At 56.9% G+C, this 16,527-nt stretch overlaps 2 protein-coding genes across 9 annotated transcripts in view; one reads left to right on the forward strand and one right to left on the reverse strand.

The window, feature by feature from the left end:
- Nucleotides 1-15,434, forward strand: MAP3K12 (mitogen-activated protein kinase kinase kinase 12). Of its 2 annotated transcripts, XM_075551582.1 has the most exons (15): nucleotides 1-119; nucleotides 8,226-8,399; nucleotides 8,499-8,707; nucleotides 8,958-9,141; nucleotides 9,268-9,459; nucleotides 9,680-9,838; nucleotides 9,943-10,101; nucleotides 10,763-10,871; nucleotides 10,984-11,093; nucleotides 11,353-11,469; nucleotides 11,595-11,732; nucleotides 11,890-12,505; nucleotides 12,603-12,673; nucleotides 12,759-13,032; nucleotides 13,711-15,434. In XM_075551582.1, the coding sequence occupies exons 2-15, from the start codon at nucleotides 8,263-8,265 to the stop codon at nucleotides 13,807-13,809; spliced, it is 2,574 nt and encodes an 857-aa protein (XP_075407697.1). In that variant the 5' UTR covers nucleotides 1-119; nucleotides 8,226-8,262; the 3' UTR covers nucleotides 13,810-15,434. The 2 variants fall into 2 exon arrangements, with proteins under 2 accessions (XP_075407697.1, XP_075407696.1); XM_075551581.1 differs by having other exon boundaries at nucleotides 8,226-8,707.
- PCBP2 (poly(rC) binding protein 2) overlaps nucleotides 15,254-16,527 on the reverse strand; it is a 21,437-nt gene continuing 20,163 nt past the window's right edge. For all 7 annotated transcript variants that reach the window (XM_075551599.1, XM_075551601.1, XM_075551600.1 and 4 more), the window contains one exon: nucleotides 15,254-15,680. In XM_075551599.1, the coding sequence (XP_075407714.1) occupies nucleotides 15,644-15,680 (37 nt within the window). In that variant the 3' untranslated portion in view covers nucleotides 15,254-15,643. The remainder of the gene's footprint in view (nucleotides 15,681-16,527) is intronic.

A 16,527-nucleotide genomic window follows, 5' to 3' on the forward strand; every position in this document is an offset into this window, starting at 1 on the left:
CCGGTCGAGGGCAGCGGGGGGAGGAGGAGGAGGAGAAGGAGGAGGAGGAGGCGGGAGCAGCATCCGGAGCGGAGCTGCAGCAGCGCCGCCTTTTGTGCTGCGGCCGCGGAGCCCCCGAGGTGAGAGCCTGGCCGAGTTGTGGGGGGTGGGGGGGTTGGGATGGGCCCGGGTCCCGGGATCCGGGTGCGAAGGGAGGGTCGCGATGCAGATGTAGCGTGGAGGTGTGGGGGGTGGGGTGTCGCGGGGATGCTGAGCCTCTGGGGATTGGGGAGCCGGGGACCGAGACCCGATCCCCGTGGGGATGGGAAGGAAGGAAACGGAACGGAGGGGACGCCGCGGCCCAGCTTGGAGACGAAGGGCTGCCCGAACTGGAAATGACTGTGTTGCGGGGAGATGAGGGGGAGGGGTGATTGGGGGACAGACTTAAAGGACGGAGGGCAAGAGAACACCTTCCTCTCTTCGCACTCATCCTCCGGAAGGGAGGAGGAGAGGAGGAAGGGTTTGGACCCCCTCCAGGGAAGGCGAGGCAGGGGCAAGGCCTGCTGTACCCACCGACGCCGCCCCCACCCCAACAGACGAGACCTAAAGGCTGTATCACAGTGCACCTGTTCCTGGGCACCCAGGTTTGGCGGCCTCTTCTCGCCCCGGTGCCCCGTTTTCCCCCCTCGCCCCCCCCCCAGCTGTGCCACCTTTTCCATCCAGCTGTTGCATCCTCCCCTCCCCCATCCTTATGTGGCTTTCCCCCTCCTCTCCAGCTTCTCAGGCACCCCGAGCCCATTCCCCAGGTTTAGGCCCCTCGAGAACCCCCTCCCTTTCCCCACACACCCCTCACATTCCTTGGCCTAAAATTAAGCAAGTGTCCTTTCCCATAGTTGAGGCTCCTGATCACTGAGGCTTTGATAGGGGAGAGGATCTATAGGCAGAGAGAGGAGCAGTGAGTGTCTTGGACATGAGGAGGGCCCACCTTCTAATACCTGCCCCCTCTGGAGAGGAGTGCTGGTGAGTGGCCTTCTAGCAGGAGGGTGTGCACAGGTCTAGGTCCCTTCACCCCATCCTTGGGCCCCTCAGGGCACAATCCAAGAACACCGTTTCCCATGGACCCCCAGTGCTCAGGGAGAGTCACACCAAGCTAAGGCAAGCAGAAGAGATTCAGGAAGAGTCCCTGAAGTTTCTCCAGGTTTTAGGGCTTGCTCCCTCCTATCCCACATTTAAGGGCCAAAAAAAGGATTTGCCTTCTCAAACTTGCCCATTCACACTGAAAACTGAGGTGCTCACACAAGACCAAGTTTGATGCCTCAACTCCCAGTGAACATGAAAACACAACTAAGGACTCAATTCCCAACTAAACCCAGAAATGGGAAGAGGCAGGAATTCAAGTGAAGGAGGTGGCTCAGGAAATTGACAGCCCTCCTTCCCCTTTCCCCTCAATTCCAGTTGCTGTCCCATAGGCCTTCCCTGTGTGGCGGTAGGTAACGTGGTAGAGGTAGCCTTCGCCAAGAAGAGGACCCTAAGTCCTAGTCCCACCACCCTGATCTGCCCTGGCCCCCCCCCCCCCCCTGTGCAGTCCGACCTCTCTGCTGCCAGGGTCTGGGGAGAAAGAAAAGCTGAGGGAAGCACTCCCTTCAGGAGGACGGGGTTGGCTTGGCAGCAGAAGACATAGGGGCTTCCTGGTGGCGTAGATTTGACTCCAGAGACTGCTCTGTGTGGTTCATTTGCTCCCAGAGCACTAGAGTCTTGTATGCACTGGGGAAAAGGCGAAAGGAGACAGCAACACCATTCCAGGGAACATTCCAGAGAAGAGGCATCCAGGTTAGAGAGCCCTTGCCCTTTGGCTTCTGTTTTGCCCTCCTCTGGTTTTTCTGCCCCCCAATCCAACCAGACCTCCCTCCCGCCTCTTGCTTTGAGAAGGAAGGGGAGAGAGCTCATCAAGTGCGTCCTCCATGCTTGGCTTCCCTTTCCACGTGGCTCGTGTTTGTGGGAAGCTTCCCCTGTGCCAGTGTCTGGGTCCAGAACTTCATCCGGGTAATCTCCGTGATGCTCGTAAGGAGGAGTGTTATGGCCAAAGAAGTAGGTTGTTCGAAGTCAAAAACTTTGTGACCAGAGCTGAGATTGGCTCTCAGGACAGTAAGGCCCAAAGCTGGTGCTTGCGTGGAGGGACTACTCCTTCCACTGCACAGCTGCCCCTTCCTCCCGTGGAGAGAGGAGGAAATGGAAGTGAAGCCTCCTACCCAAGGTCACCCAACTGGTAGGGAGCAGGGCCAAGACCTCAACGCAGGCCTCTGAACGTGCGCCTGGCCTCCCCCGGCCCCTCGGACACGCAGCTGTCCTCAGACGAGCAACGTGTCGTTCCGACGGTCTCTTTTGCAGTTTGAAAGTCCCTTTTAATTGATTTCAGAAGCAGTTTGAGCTTAGGATGGAGAAAGTAGCGTAAGCCAAAAGAAGAAACCAAAAACATCTATAATGCCACCGATGTAGACACGTTCCTCTCTGCGAGCTGCCCTTCTCACACATTCCGCTCGGGCACTGCTAGTGGAAATGAGTTGAAAGTCTTCTGAGCCCCCGGAGTTCCTGAGCAGGAAAGACCCACAGGAGCGGCCTGGCCCATTGCACCTGGCTCTTTCCCTCCTCTTCCCTTCAGCCCTTAGTGGGTGGGGCTGAGGGTAACCTGGATCACCTGGCCAAGGGCAGGGTTAGCAGCTGCTAAAGAGAACAGGTTCCAAAGAGAGGCAGCCAGATGGTAGAGATGGAGCATGCAGGGTCAGGCCTCCCCTTGGGTAAGGTGACCAGATTTTAACATTGGTAAAGTGGGACACCATTGATAAAACTCATATCCTGGTGAAATAGCCACATGGCAGCCGAAACCCATATATCCTAGCTTGTCGTGCATTCTTTCCAAAAATTGGGACTTTTTTAAAACGCCACGGGACGTGGGAAAAATTGTTAAAAACCGGGACAGGCAGGATGCGGCCAGTTAGGACCTCGGCCCTGGGAGAGGAACACTACTGCTCTTATGACCTGGTTGTGTGGATCTGGGAGTGGAGATTTGCCCTGGGCTGCCAGGAGGCCAGAGACCAAGTCTGCCTTTATCTGGTCAAACAGAAGAAAGGGCCCCTTCAGAATCCACCAAGACAGGCCCTGCACCTGGCTGCCCAAGAAGGCCGAGCAAGGAGGTGGCAGTATGCTCCAGACCTCCTCCTGTTCCACTGAGACCACCTGGCGAGGGAGCGCTGGCGTGCACAGGAAGCCAAGGCTCTCTAAAAGTGGACCCTGTCAGAGAGCAAAACCACACCAAACGGACACCAGATGGACAGGAAGCTTGGCCCTCGGGGCTCAATCCTATACCCACTCTCAGGCTCCCACAGCATGTCAGGTGGAGGCTGGGATTCCAAAGACTTGGGTCGCCAGGATCACTGAAGTTCTCCCTCCCGGGCCTATTCCAGGGAGGAGGGGGAACCTCACCTGTTCTTGAGGGGAAAATGAGGGGGAGGACTGCAGACAAGTCCCCGGATTGAGACAGGTGCACCTGCCTCTGGCCTGAGCCCCAGGAGGACCTGGCCAGCCGCTTGGCATTGGCGTGCTGTTCTTGGGACCGGAGGGCACTCAGAGGGTTCCATTGGCACAGGCCTTCAACATGTCCTGCTGGACAGCGTAGGAGGAAGGGTACATGGTGCTATCCTGTCCCCGAGCTGCCCCGGTGGCCTGACGGCATTTTGGAAACCACCCGCAATACATCAAGTAGCTGAAATCTGATGTGCGGGGTGTTTGGCATCAAGGGTGGGCGCATGGGCAGGGGGCCACCTCATGTCCTCTGCTGGCTTAAAAAGGACCCAAACCGAGAGCCAAATCAAACCCACTGCCCTCATGCTGATTCTACCTCACCCCAACTCCACTGGACAGAGAAGTGCTCGCTAGCATCCCCAGCGCTGGGGACCTTCCTGAAGGCAGGTCACTACATCTTCCTGAGAGGCAAGGGGGCTCAACCTGCTAACGTTCCTTCCTGCCAGAGACTAAACCCAATGCACGACCAGGGTTCCGTCTGCTGATTTTAGGTGACAGAGCAGCTGAAACCTGGCCGCCCAGAGAACCTCTTCCCCAGAAGATGGACGGTTTAGGGGCTACTCCTCCCCGCCGCCCATGGGGAGAGTTCTACACTGTAAATGCTTGAGGTGGATTTGTTACATCCCCACCCTTCCCCCACCTTCTGCATAATTGATGACCAGAGAGAGGTGGCCTTCCTCCCTTAGGGTGGGGCCAGGGGCTCCTAGCCGGGCTACGGGGCTACACCCCACCCTACCCCAAAGCCCTGGCGCCATGGCCCAGCTCAGATCTAGTGGGCACAGCTGGTAGGCCAGGGTCAGTGGTGACCGGTAGCGCGCGTGCATGCATGCGTGTGTGCGTATGTGTGCGTACACGTGTGTGTTGGCAGAAGGTTCTCAGGTTTACTGTTGCCCCTGGGCCTGAGTCGGTCCGCAGCCTGACAGCCCGGCTGGAGGTCAGTCAGCCTGGTTGATGCCCTCTGTCCCTGGCTCCATTTCCTCTTCTTTCAGCTACTCCCACCGTCCCCAAAGACACACAGGTGACATGGCTTCCCTCGCCAACTGCTGGCCCTGGATACCCGCACGGGCTCTGGGGAGGCCTGGCGGCGGGGAGGCTCGGCTTCGTGTGGCTGAGCCCGGCACCCTCTGTACGCCAAGCCAGCTCCAAAGCTCGGCTTCTCCAGAGGAAGAGCTGGGCCGGAGGGGTGGGCTCCGTGTTTCGGACCCCGTTCATGTCCATGGTCATCTTTTTTTTTCCGCGAACAGCACCCCCACCCGGGGGAGGGCTTGCTCTGCGTGGTTTCACCGGCTCTGAACCTTCGGGGCTCTGCTCCTCTCGCCGGCGCGGCCCTCCTCTCTGGGCCCTGGGGTGGTCTGCCTGCGGGGCGGGGGCGCAGCCTCGCGGGCCAGTCTGGGTCAGGGGCGGGGCCGGGCGCAGCTCACGTGACCCTGGGCTAATCTGGTCCTGGTGACTTCACGCGACGCCTCGGGCTCAGTCGTCATGGTTACGCCGCAGCGCCCGGCGCCTCCCCCCTACCTGCTGTGCTCCGGGTTGCCCACTTGGACCCCCTCCTCCTTCTGCGGGAGCCCCGCCCCACCCCGGCCACGTGAAGAGGGAGGGGGCCCTGTGACCGAAACCCCCTCCTCTCCGCTGATCCAGGACCCGCAGCCTAGCGGGCCGGGCCCGGGGTCCTTCGGAAGGACAGCCCCGCGCGCAGGCTGGGGTGACGGTGACGGACATGGCCGAAGCTGCCCACTCCCATAAGGAGTCACAGCCGCAGAAACCGGGCCCGGTGCTTCCCCCTCGCCCTGCCGGGTCGCTATGGGTCGGAATGGCAGCGAGATGCGTGTTCGTCTCATTTGTGTGACTGCTGAGCCTCCGGGGGCGCGTGGGGCACTCGGCGCCCGGGCCTGATTGAGCCGTCCTCTTTCCGAGCCTGTTTGCTCCAGAATACAGCGGGCGTCTGACTCACGGCCTTCGAGCTGAGGCCGTGCTGACCCACAGCGACCTTTACAGGCCAGGCTTGAGCGGCCCCCGCCGCTGTAACTTCACCGCTGCAGGAAGGCCTGTCCCATGTGGAGTCTCCGGCGGGTGGCTTCTGTTGACCTTTCGGATTGCGGCCCCAGGACTCCATAATGGGAGCAATAAGCTACATTTAGGCCTCAAATCATTCTCGAAAGAGTGGAATGCAAAGATAACGGAAGTGGCCCATGAATATTTGAGCCTAACTTGTCCCTTAATCATTTGCTGCCCAGAAAACACCGCCAGAAAGCCTTCCGTCGCAGTTCTACCAAGAACACAAGGTCGGCCTGAGTTGGAAAACTCCGTGGCTGCTGGTTTGCCTCAGTCCGTGACACGGCGCGGGGCTACTTACTGTCCAACTCCTGAGGATTTTAACTGAGCTAATGTGCTCCTGACAGGAGGACAGCAGAGCAAGCTTTTCCTAAGAGTCAGCCTCAGCATCCCTCCCCTGCGTGGCCTGACCACCAATGCAGTGCGCGGTGAAGCTGGAGAGGAAGGGGGGCCAGAGCGGAAGAGGCGGCTGTCTCTGGTCACTTGTCCTAAAAAGGTTCTGTGATGACGTGAAGAAGGGGTTAGGGGAAAGAGGGAGAACTTGGTCCACAGCCTAGTCCCAGAACAGGCGACAAACTCGGTGGGAGTCTGAAGAAGCTGTGCAGGTAGGAGTGAGAGAACAGGTTGGTTTTCAAGCACACCGCCCAGCTAGGAAGCCGAGGTGCTTGTGAAATGCAGGCAGGGCCAATCATTGAGCCCGCATCACAAGCCCTTCACTTCCTGCCCGAGGATTGTTTAATCCACACTGCGCGTACACACACTACCATCCAGTCAACTCCAACTCACAGTGACTGTATAGCAGCGGTTCTCAACCTTTGGGGGTCAAATGACCCTTTCACAGGGATTGCCCGGTTCGTAACAGTAGCAAAATCAGTTATGAAGTAGCAACGAAAATAATGTTATGGTTGGGGGTCATCACATGACAACCTGGAAGGTGGAGAACCGCTGACTTAGAGGGGTTCCAAAGCTGTTAGTCCTTCGGGAGCCGCCAGCCTCACCTCCCTCCCAAGGAACAGCTGGAGGGTTTGCCCACCCATTTTGCTGTTAGCAATCCAGCACTTGCTCGACAGCACCTTCAGTGCCGCTCTGGCACTAGAAAGAGGCTAACCTATGCCTGCCAGGAGGGGCTTACCTCCAATGACTTAAAAGACACAGGAACGGATCTCTTAGTAGCCTGGGATGACCTGTCTGCAGACCCCCAAACTCGAGACGCACTGCCATCGAATCAATTCTGACTCTTGACAGGCTAGAACTCCTCTTGTCGGTGTCCAAGACAGGTAACTCTGGGCAGTGGAAAGTCTTCTCCTGCAGAGCGCCTGGTAGTTCTGGAATTGCCAACCTCGGGGCTAGCTACCCAACTGTAAGCCTCTTTGCCAACAGGCCCCAGAGCCCCTGAACAAAAGCACCCACCCCGTGAGGGCAATGAGCTAACCAGAGCTGACTCTCAGAGGCCCTACCTTCAGGCATGTCTGTGCCAAGGCAGTTCTTGCTACTTCTCTCCCACTGATTCAGAATATCTACTCAGCATTCTCAGGAGACTCCTTCAGGGGCGAGGGAGAGAGAAGTCATTGGAAAGATCTGGTCCATGACTGGATGTGAAAGGAGATGGGTGCAGGATGATGTCTGGGGGTTCTGAGCAAGTTAGGAGGTACCTGATGGCTGGGGGAACCCTCCAGGTTGCCTGGAAGTGAGGCCAGGTTGCCTGGAAGTGGCAGAAGTCAGCATGCCCCCCCCACACACACTGTTTGCTAGTGACTACTCTGAAGTGGGGAGCCTAAGCTGGGGCTTGGTTGAGGGCAGAGGCGGCCGGGGAGACCCATGTCTTCTTCTGACGAGGGGGTGGGGAAAGACATGGTCTGGTGGAGGGTGAAAGGGGTGAACCCCTTGACCACACTCCTCGCCCTGCAAGGTCATCTGCACAACCCCCCTGGATGGTTCAGCCATTTCCACAAAGTGCAGAGTGGGGCTACAGAGGATGTAGTTCCCAGGCCAAGGTGTGCGCCTATACCAGAGAACGGACCTCCGTGTGAGCCCTGGCTTAGACTAAGACTCTCTCCCGAGTGGACCTCAATTGTGTCCTGTGTAGGTACCTGAGTGATCCTTGAACTGTCACCTGAGAATGGCTGTGTAGGGGACGCAGCCATTTAAGTGTGCTTGTATCTGCAGGAGGCCCAGACCTGTTCCCATGTGTGCCTGAGGGTGAGGTCCCAGGTAGAAACGTGTGCACGCCAGAGCCACTGGGGGTGGGGGTGGAAGAGACACGGTGTGGTGTGCCTGTAAACTACAGGGGAAAGAAACCGTGAATTTCCAGAAGACAAGCCCCTCTGCTGATACTGTACCTGAGGATGCCGCACATTTTGTACATGAAGTGAGACTGTTGTTACCTGTGTCTACCCGAGACTGATGCTCAGGGTCACCGGTGTAAGGGAGGCTTGGTTTACTAAGGGGAACTGCCGGAGCGGAATTCGGGTGTATAAGGTGTCCTAAGATGGGGACCAGGCTTCGCCTAAGTGCTAATCCCAGGAGGTCTGTTGTGTGGGCCCAGTTCCACAGCCTGCCTGCCCCCAGCTGGTGGCTGATGGCCCTGACAGCCTGTCCCTCCCTCCTCCTCATAGGGCCCCCTGCTGACGGCCACACGGGGCTCCAGAGGCCATGGCCTGCCTCCACGAGACCCGTACCCCATCTCCCTCCTTTGGGGGCTTTGTGTCAACCCTCAGCGAGGCATCTATGCGCAAGCTCGATCCAGACACTTCTGACTGCACCCCCGAGAAGGACCTGACGCCAACCCAGTGTGTGCTCCGAGATGTCGTGCCTCTTGGCGTGCAGGGCGGGGGTGGGCCCAGCCCCTCCCCAGGTGGAGAGCCGCCCCCTGAGCCATTTGCCAACAGTGTCCTGCAGCTCCACGAGCAGGAAGCAGGAGGCCCTGGGGGAGCAACTGGGTCCCCCGAGCGCCGTGCGTCCCGGGTGCGTGCTGATGAGGTGCGGCTGCAGTGTCAGAGTGGCAGTGGCTTCCTGGAAGGCCTCTTTGGCTGCCTGCGCCCGGTCTGGACCATGATTGGCAAAGCGTACTCCACTGAGCACAAGCAGCAGCAGGAAGGTAGGCAGTACCTGCAGAGCCCCTGCCCCGTCTCCCCCTCACTCACAGAGCCCAGGAGAAGTCCCTTAGCCGCCCAGGTCAGTCTCTGCCTTCCCGGCGGCCCCCCAAGGCCTAGCCCGCTCGGGCCACGGTTCTTCCTCGCCTCCCTTGGATCATCCCAGCCAACCCAATGCTTGCTGACCCCTGCCCCCCGGCCTTCCCAAGCTCCTGAGTGTGGCTCAGCCTTGTGGCACTGTGCTCCTGCCCACAGACCTCTGGGAGGTCCCCTTTGAGGAAATCCTGGACCTGCAGTGGGTGGGCTCAGGGGCCCAGGGTGCTGTCTTCCTGGGGCGATTCCACGGGGAAGAGGTGGCTGTGAAGAAGGTGCGGGACCTCAAGGAGACCGACATCAAGCACCTGCGAAAGCTGAAGCACCCCAACATCATCACTTTCAAGTGAGGTCCAGCACAGGACTGGGGACACTACCCTGTGGGTGGGGCCCCACCTGGGGAGCACGGGTGGGAGCAGGGCCCAGGTGAGTGCTGGGTTGACTGAGGCCTTCATACCTGTTTGGCCCCCAGGGGTGTGTGCACCCAGGCCCCCTGCTACTGCATCCTCATGGAGTTCTGTGCCCAGGGCCAGCTGTATGAGGTCCTGCGAGCTGGCCGCCCTGTCACCCCCTCCCTGCTGGTTGACTGGTCCATGGGCATTGCTGGCGGCATGAATTACCTGCATCTGCACAAGATCATCCACAGAGACCTCAAGTCCCCCAAGTGAGTAAGCGAGCGAGCAGGGAGCCCACGTGCATGGGCTCGTGCTGGTGGCCCCTCCTGAGCAGTGTGGCCATCAGAATCCCCTCCTAAGCAACTGCCTCCCGGGGGGAGCGGTGAGCACCCTGCTGCTGGGTGTCCCAAATGGTGTACAACAGGAAGTAGTGTCTGTAGCGAAGTCTGTGGAGGGACCTGGACCTCAGCTGACTCCGCTCTCTCCCAGCATGCTGATCACCTATGACGATGTGGTGAAGATCTCGGATTTTGGCACTTCCAAGGAGCTGAGTGACAAGAGCACCAAGATGTCCTTTGCAGGGACGGTAGCATGGATGGCCCCTGAGGTGATCCGCAACGAGCCTGTGTCTGAGAAGGTGGATATCTGGTAAGGACAGAGAAGGGGGAGCAGGTGGTGTGCAGCCCCCGGCACCAGTGCAGTGATGGGCCTGTGGAGGGCGCCCCTCGACGTGAGCTCCCCTCCCCTCCCAGGTCCTTTGGTGTTGTGCTGTGGGAACTCCTGACTGGTGAGATCCCTTACAAAGACGTGGATTCCTCAGCCATCATCTGGGGCGTGGGAAGCAACAGTCTCCATCTGCCTGTGCCCTCTAGCTGTCCGGATGGCTTCAAAATCCTCCTTCGCCAATGCTGGTGAGGAGCCTGGGAGCAAGACTGGTGGGGGGGGGGGGGGTTTAGGGTAAACCGAGGATGGCCAGGATCTAGTATCCAGGTATGGGCAGGCCTAGAATCCTATAAACGGGGAGGGGAGGGGAGAGCCCATGAGGCCTTTCCCAGAACCCAGGATTTGGGTAAGAGGAAGGCAGAGAGCTGACGCATGGATGGCAGGCAGGGGTGCATTAAATTCAGACAGACTTGCATGTGACTCAGGCCTGCCACCTTGCAGCTACCTGCCCTCGACTTAGGACAGGCTACATCACCTCTGAAATGGCTTCTGTACCTGTCAAGTAGGGCTAGCAGTGTCTTGAGTCACTAGTTAGGACCGCACCAGGGAGAGCAGGCAGATTCAAGGCCTGGCTTGGAGAGTGGGAGGGGGGTCTCAGGGAGAACCTTGAACTTTTGTTGGGAACCTCTGGTTGGGCATTTTCCCAATGTGTGTGTCTTCCAAACGAGTTTCCCAGAAAAGGTTTGCGCAGTGGGAGAGTTCGTAGGTCCACTGCAGGGCAGCATATTAAGTCTCACTTTGACCGCGGGATAGTTCTATCAGAGTGCATGCCAGCATTCGGTTCTGCAGAGCACTTTGGGAAAGATGCCCTAGTTCTTACCTGGCCCTCCCCCACCTCCATCCCCATAGGAACAGCAAACCACGCAATCGGCCATCATTCCGACAGATCCTGCTGCACTTGGACATCGCCTCGGCCGACGTGCTCTCCACGCCCCAGGAGACTTACTTTAAGTCCCAGGTGCGCTGTGGGTTGGAAGGTGGAGGCTTCTGGAGGGGTAGGTGGGCAAAGGGCTGTGCCCCTCCAAATGGCAGCAGAGAAATGGCCTTCACCCCTCATTCTCTCCACCCAGGCCGAGTGGCGGGAGGAGGTAAAGCTGCATTTTGAAAAGATTAAGTCAGAAGGGACCTGTCTACACCGCCTGGAAGAGGAGCTGGTCATGCGGAGGAGGGAGGAGCTCAGGTATGTGGTGGGGCAGGTGAGCCCCATGCTGAGAAGTGCAGCTTCTCCACCCCAGGTATACCGAATCAGAGTGGGCCTCTTAACAAGATCCAAGATCCAAGGGCGCTGGCCACTAAGCACCACCACAGGCCGTATCCAATGATACCAGGTGGTTCCCAGCAGGGGCTGAACTGGTGCCTCAGAACTAGACTGGGAGAGATGGCGGCACCTGATGAGCCCCGCTCACCTTGGGGGCCCCCTCCTTCTGTCTCCTTCACAGACATGCCTTGGACATCAGGGAGCACTATGAACGGAAGCTGGAGAGGGCCAACAATCTCTACATGGAACTCAATGCCCTGATGCTACAGCTGGAGCTCAAGGAACGTGAGCTGCTCAGGTAAGCCAACCCACCTGTCAGTCTAAGCCCGCCTCCCTGGAGCAATCCCCACCTCCTGAGTGCCTGCCTACCCAGACCCCCTTTCCTGGGCATATGCTCAACTGAGAAGACGGCTGGGTCTTCAGGCGGGAGCAGGCTTTAGAGCGGAGGTGCCCGGGCCTGCTGAAGCCACATCCCTCCCGAGGCCTCCTGCACGGGAACACGGTGGAGAAGCTCATCAAGAAGAGGAATGTGCCACAGAAGCTGTCACCCCACAGCAAAAGGTGGGGCCTGAGTTCAGGGGGCATAGGAGAGTTGGGACAGCCGTGTGGGAGAGGGAGGGTGCTAAGGGAACTGCATGGATCCTAGTGTTGGGCTGGTTTGAGCGGGCAGATTTGTAATCTCAGCCTTGTTACTTTCCTCACCCCACCCCCACCCCAGGCCAGATATCCTCAAGACAGAGTCCTTACTACCTAAATTAGATGCAGCCCTGAGCGGGGTGGGACTTCCTGGCTGCCCTAAAGGCCCCCCCTCACCAGGACGGAGTCGGCGTGGCAAGACTCGTCACCGCAAGGCCAGCGCCAAAGGCAGCTGTGGAGACCTGCTTGGGCTTCGTGCAGCTGTGCCAGCCCCTGAACCTGGACCAGTTAGCCCAGGGGGACCGGGAGGGGGGCCTTCAGGCTGGGAGGCCTGTCCCCCCGCCCTCCGTGGGCTCCATCATGACCTTCTGCTCCGCAAAATGTCATCATCCTCTCCTGACCTGCTGTCAGCAGCACTGGGCACCAGGGGCCGGAGGGCCTCAGGGGAAGCTGGAGAACCTGGCTCACCCCCTGCAGCCCGGGGTGACACCCCACCAAGTGAGGGGTCAGCCCCTGGCTCGACCAGCCCGGATTCACCTGGAGGGGCCAAAGGGGAACCACCTCCGAGAGGACCTGGTGAGGGGGTGGGGCTACTGGGAACTGCGAGGGAAGGGCCAGCTGGCCGGGGGAGTCGGGCCGGGGCCCAGCACTTGACCCCCGCCGCACTGCTGTACAGGGCTGCTGTCACCCGAAGTCAGGTAAGCACAGACAAGGTCCTGACCCCCTTCCCTGCCCTCTCTGCGTCCAAGTCTGGGGGCCTCACTTGTGATGCCCGCGCTCCTTTGGCCCCTGCAGAAACGAGGCCTCTCTTCAGAGGAGGAGGAGGGGGAGGTGGACAGTGAAGTAGAGCTGCCATCAAGCCAGAGGTGAGATGAACACAAAGTAACGGCATGCATTCTGCTTTCTGGGGTCTAAGGGACAGTTCAGCTGTAGTCCCTTTTCAACACATAGGTGGCCTCAGGGCCTGAACATGCGGCAGTCACTATCTACCTTCAGCTCTGAGAACCCGTCAGATGGGGAAGAAGGCACAGCGAGTGAGCCTTCCCCCAGCGGCACACCAGAGGTTGGCAGCACCAACACTGATGAGCGACCAGATGAAAGGTCTGATGACATGTGCTCCCAGGGCTCGGAGATCCCACTGGACCCCCCTGCTTCAGGGGTGGCCCCTGGCCCAGAATCTAGCTCCTTGCCTGCCCCACAGCAGGATTGTCTCAGAAGGGAGCAGGTGAGTCAGACCAAATGCAAAGTGACCAGGTTTGGGAGCAAGAGAGAGGGCTGGTCATTTCAGAGTTGGGGACACAAGGCAGTGTGAAATGCCACTAAAACTCAAGGCCCAAATATATTAGCTATTTAACCTCCAACCTGCAAGTCACAGTGGGCAGTCTGAAATCACCCTCAGTTCACCCTTGGGAAAGAGGCTATGTCCATAAAGTCTTGGAAACTCACTTGAGACAAGTTCGTTGGAATTGAGCCACTGTCCATGTGACGGATCCCTGGTGGCATTAGGGGTCAAGCTCTGGCAACTGACCAGTAAGGCCAGCAGCTTGAAGCTAACAGCAGTCCCTCAGGGATAAAGCCAAGGCCACCTCCTGAAACAAAGACTCCGCTTCTGAAGCCCTAGAAGGCAGTTCTAGCTGCCCTGTGGGGTTTGCCCAGGGCAAGGCATGACTTGATGGCAGTGGATGTGTGCGCACCTATAGCACAGAGCACCTATCATTGCCTCTTACCTGTAGAATGGCCGCTAACTGCAGCCCGGGATCACTGGGAGTTGATGGTCTTTGGAAATCAGTAAGTAGCTGGCTGCCTAGACGCCAAATAGCAGCCCTGAAGGAATCCATTTGTAAGCCAAGAGCTGCTGAACCCTGAACCCTCCCCTCAATACTTTCTGCTCTGTCCCTCACAGGGCCCTCCCAGTTCGGAAGATTCAGACTGTGACAGCACTGAACTGGACAACTGCAACAGTGGCGATGCCTTGCGGCCCCCTGCCTCCCTCCCGCCATGAAAGCCACGCTTATTCCTTGTACAGAGAAATATTTATATAAATAATATATATATGCGCCACATAATCAACAGATGGGGCTACCCAGCCTTAAGTCAGGCTCAAGGGAGATAACCCCCCCCCCCGACCCCCACCCCAATCATTCAACCAATGCACTAGGGTTGGCAGCAGCAGTGGAAATGACAAGTTTCGCCCTGGAGCTGTGGGGACAGGGAAGCTGGCCCTCCTCTGCACCCCATTCCTTACGTTCTACAGTGGGCAGGCACTAGAACAGCCAGGTGTGTGCCTCAGGCACACCTCTGTACCTTGACCTGATCCTGGGGTGCAGGAGAGGGAACCACTTAGCACTTTTTTGTTTTCCGTTTACTGTTTACACATTTTGCACTGGGGAGGAGGGAGGTGAAGGCTGGGTCCTCCCCTCTGAGATTTCTCAGGTGGCAATGTAACTCATTTCTTTGTCCTTCCATTTCTCTGCCCAAACCCGGGTTAAGGGCCTGGGGGAGGCCAGATGACTGATAGCATGTGATGGCTCAGGCTGAAGGAGTGGGGTACTGTGGAAGCCCAATTTTATCCTGGGGCCAGATTGGGTGGGGACTGTCTCTTGTAACCCCTGTGAAAAACCTTGAAATATAACCACTCCATGCAGGCCCACCCAGCTGTTGAGGGTTTTCTTGGTGACAGAATGGGGTGGCAGACATGGGAAGCAGTGGGGGCTTTGGGTGAGGATGCTGGACACTCCCTTTCGTCCTCACGAAATCCTAGGTTCTCAAACTTAATTTGCCTTAGGGGAAGGGAGGCAACTATCCTTCAGCAGTCCCTTTTGAAGTCACCCTGGATCTTGTCAGTGCAACGCCCAACACAACGGGGGCCAGTACTGCCCCCTTTACGAAGCATTACACCAGCCCCACTTCATGCTCCAGCTGTCTATAGCTATCTGCAGAAATGGCAGGAAACATCTAAATTACTATGGTGGGCGCCTTAAGAGGCGCTTCAACCAGACCCAAGGCCCAACTCCCAGTGGCTCTATGGGACTTGAGCGGGTCCATCTTCCCAAAGCAGTAGGCCTCAACTTCCTCCCAGGGAGTGAGCAACTGGTGGTGGTGGTCTAGAAAGAGGGCTATAATCCTGCAGTTAGCCAAAAGGAAAAAATAACCAAAAAAGTTCTACAGTTTAAAATGTACAAGGGGGTGGCATCACGGACTCTAGTCAGACGGGGTTTCTGGCTGCCCCATGCATCCTGGTACATTCAGGTCCCAGGAAAGGCCAACTGTCCCCCCACCGTATGTAAGAGTCCAGGGACCAGATGTACATACAAAAAAAGATAGAAAACATCTGAACTGGAATAAAAGCTTCTATTTAAAACCCAGGCAGGGTCCTGTCCTTGTCCTTTGAGAGTAAAGGTGCAAAAACAAGACAACAAGAATAAAACCCACATGAATCAGTGGCATCCAGTTTCTATTCACAAAGGAAAAGCTCCAGTCCATCTTTTAATTTTTTTTGAAAAATTCCTGACATTACAGAACTAAACTGAAATGTATTAATATTCCACTCTTACATATCCATGACAAACAAGAAAAAAAAATCATGAGCCAAAAAAACAAACAAAAAAAACAGGAGAAGCTTATAAAACTAAATATGGATTTCAGCATTAACAGCTGAACAGAGAAAGGAATTAAAACGCTTTAATTAAAAAAATCACGAGTGGATGATAAAGTGTAGAAACTGAAAATTTACAAACTATTTAAAACCTGGAATCGCTGACTGTTCAGAAACTACACAGATGGATCATGGGTGGTGGTGAACAGCAGAAAGGGGTTATGGATGAGTCTGCATGGTTCTAGCTGCTCCCCATGCCACCCGTCTCCGAGGAAAGCCTGTAACACAGAAACAAACAAGAACTCAACATTAGTGTCCCAGAGCCCAGCGGCACCTCACCCACAAACTCTCAGCCTGGGTTGTGCAGTAGAGAGAATGAGGACCAAAAGGACCAGTGTGTTTCTGGCCGAGGGTAGCCTGTGAAGGTTTCCTGGGTTACCAGCAGCACTTTCCTTTACTCCCTATAATGCATGCTGCTTCAACTGAGACACACTGAACTTGCACCCCAGTCACTCGATGGTGGTGTGGTGGTGTCCCTTCAACACATTTGGAACCTTTGTTCCAAACTTGAAACACTCCAAGAGCCTCCCTCCTAAAGGGTTATCTCAATGCGGGGTGGGGGGGGTGGGGCTTATCTTAGTCCTAAGTGACAGAACACCAGTTCAGAACCATTTTATCTGAAAAGTAGCAATGAGGCTAACCCTGAGGCAGATGGGACAAACCTTCCCTCTAGAACAGCCTGAGTGACCAGAGTGAAGGCCTGTTCATTCCGTGGCCATAGTGTGAAACACTAGGGAAAGTAGAAGCAGCAGCAGCAGTCGACCAAGGGGGGAGGGCTGGTTTTGTGGGTTAGTTCTCCAGAGTTAATAGAGGCAGACAAAAATGACCTTAGCTTCACCATCTGCCTCGCTCATTCTAGAATCTCAGAAGCCTGGAATCCTCTTGCAAACCAAATTCTCCACAGAAATGTCTGGTTCCAACGCTATACCACATCAAATAAGGCACTGGAGAACCTGTTATCCAATTGGGGGTTTGAGGTAGCTGGGGTTCAGCATGCTTCACTGGCAGATGACCCCATTTTGAAGGGTACCAAATGTTGAGACTCAAGTGTCAATCCAAGTTCTA

The sequence above is a fragment of the Tenrec ecaudatus genome, chromosome 6, assembly GCF_050624435.1.
Source record: "Tenrec ecaudatus isolate mTenEca1 chromosome 6, mTenEca1.hap1, whole genome shotgun sequence".
Classification (NCBI taxonomy): domain Eukaryota; kingdom Metazoa; phylum Chordata; class Mammalia; order Afrosoricida; family Tenrecidae; genus Tenrec; species Tenrec ecaudatus.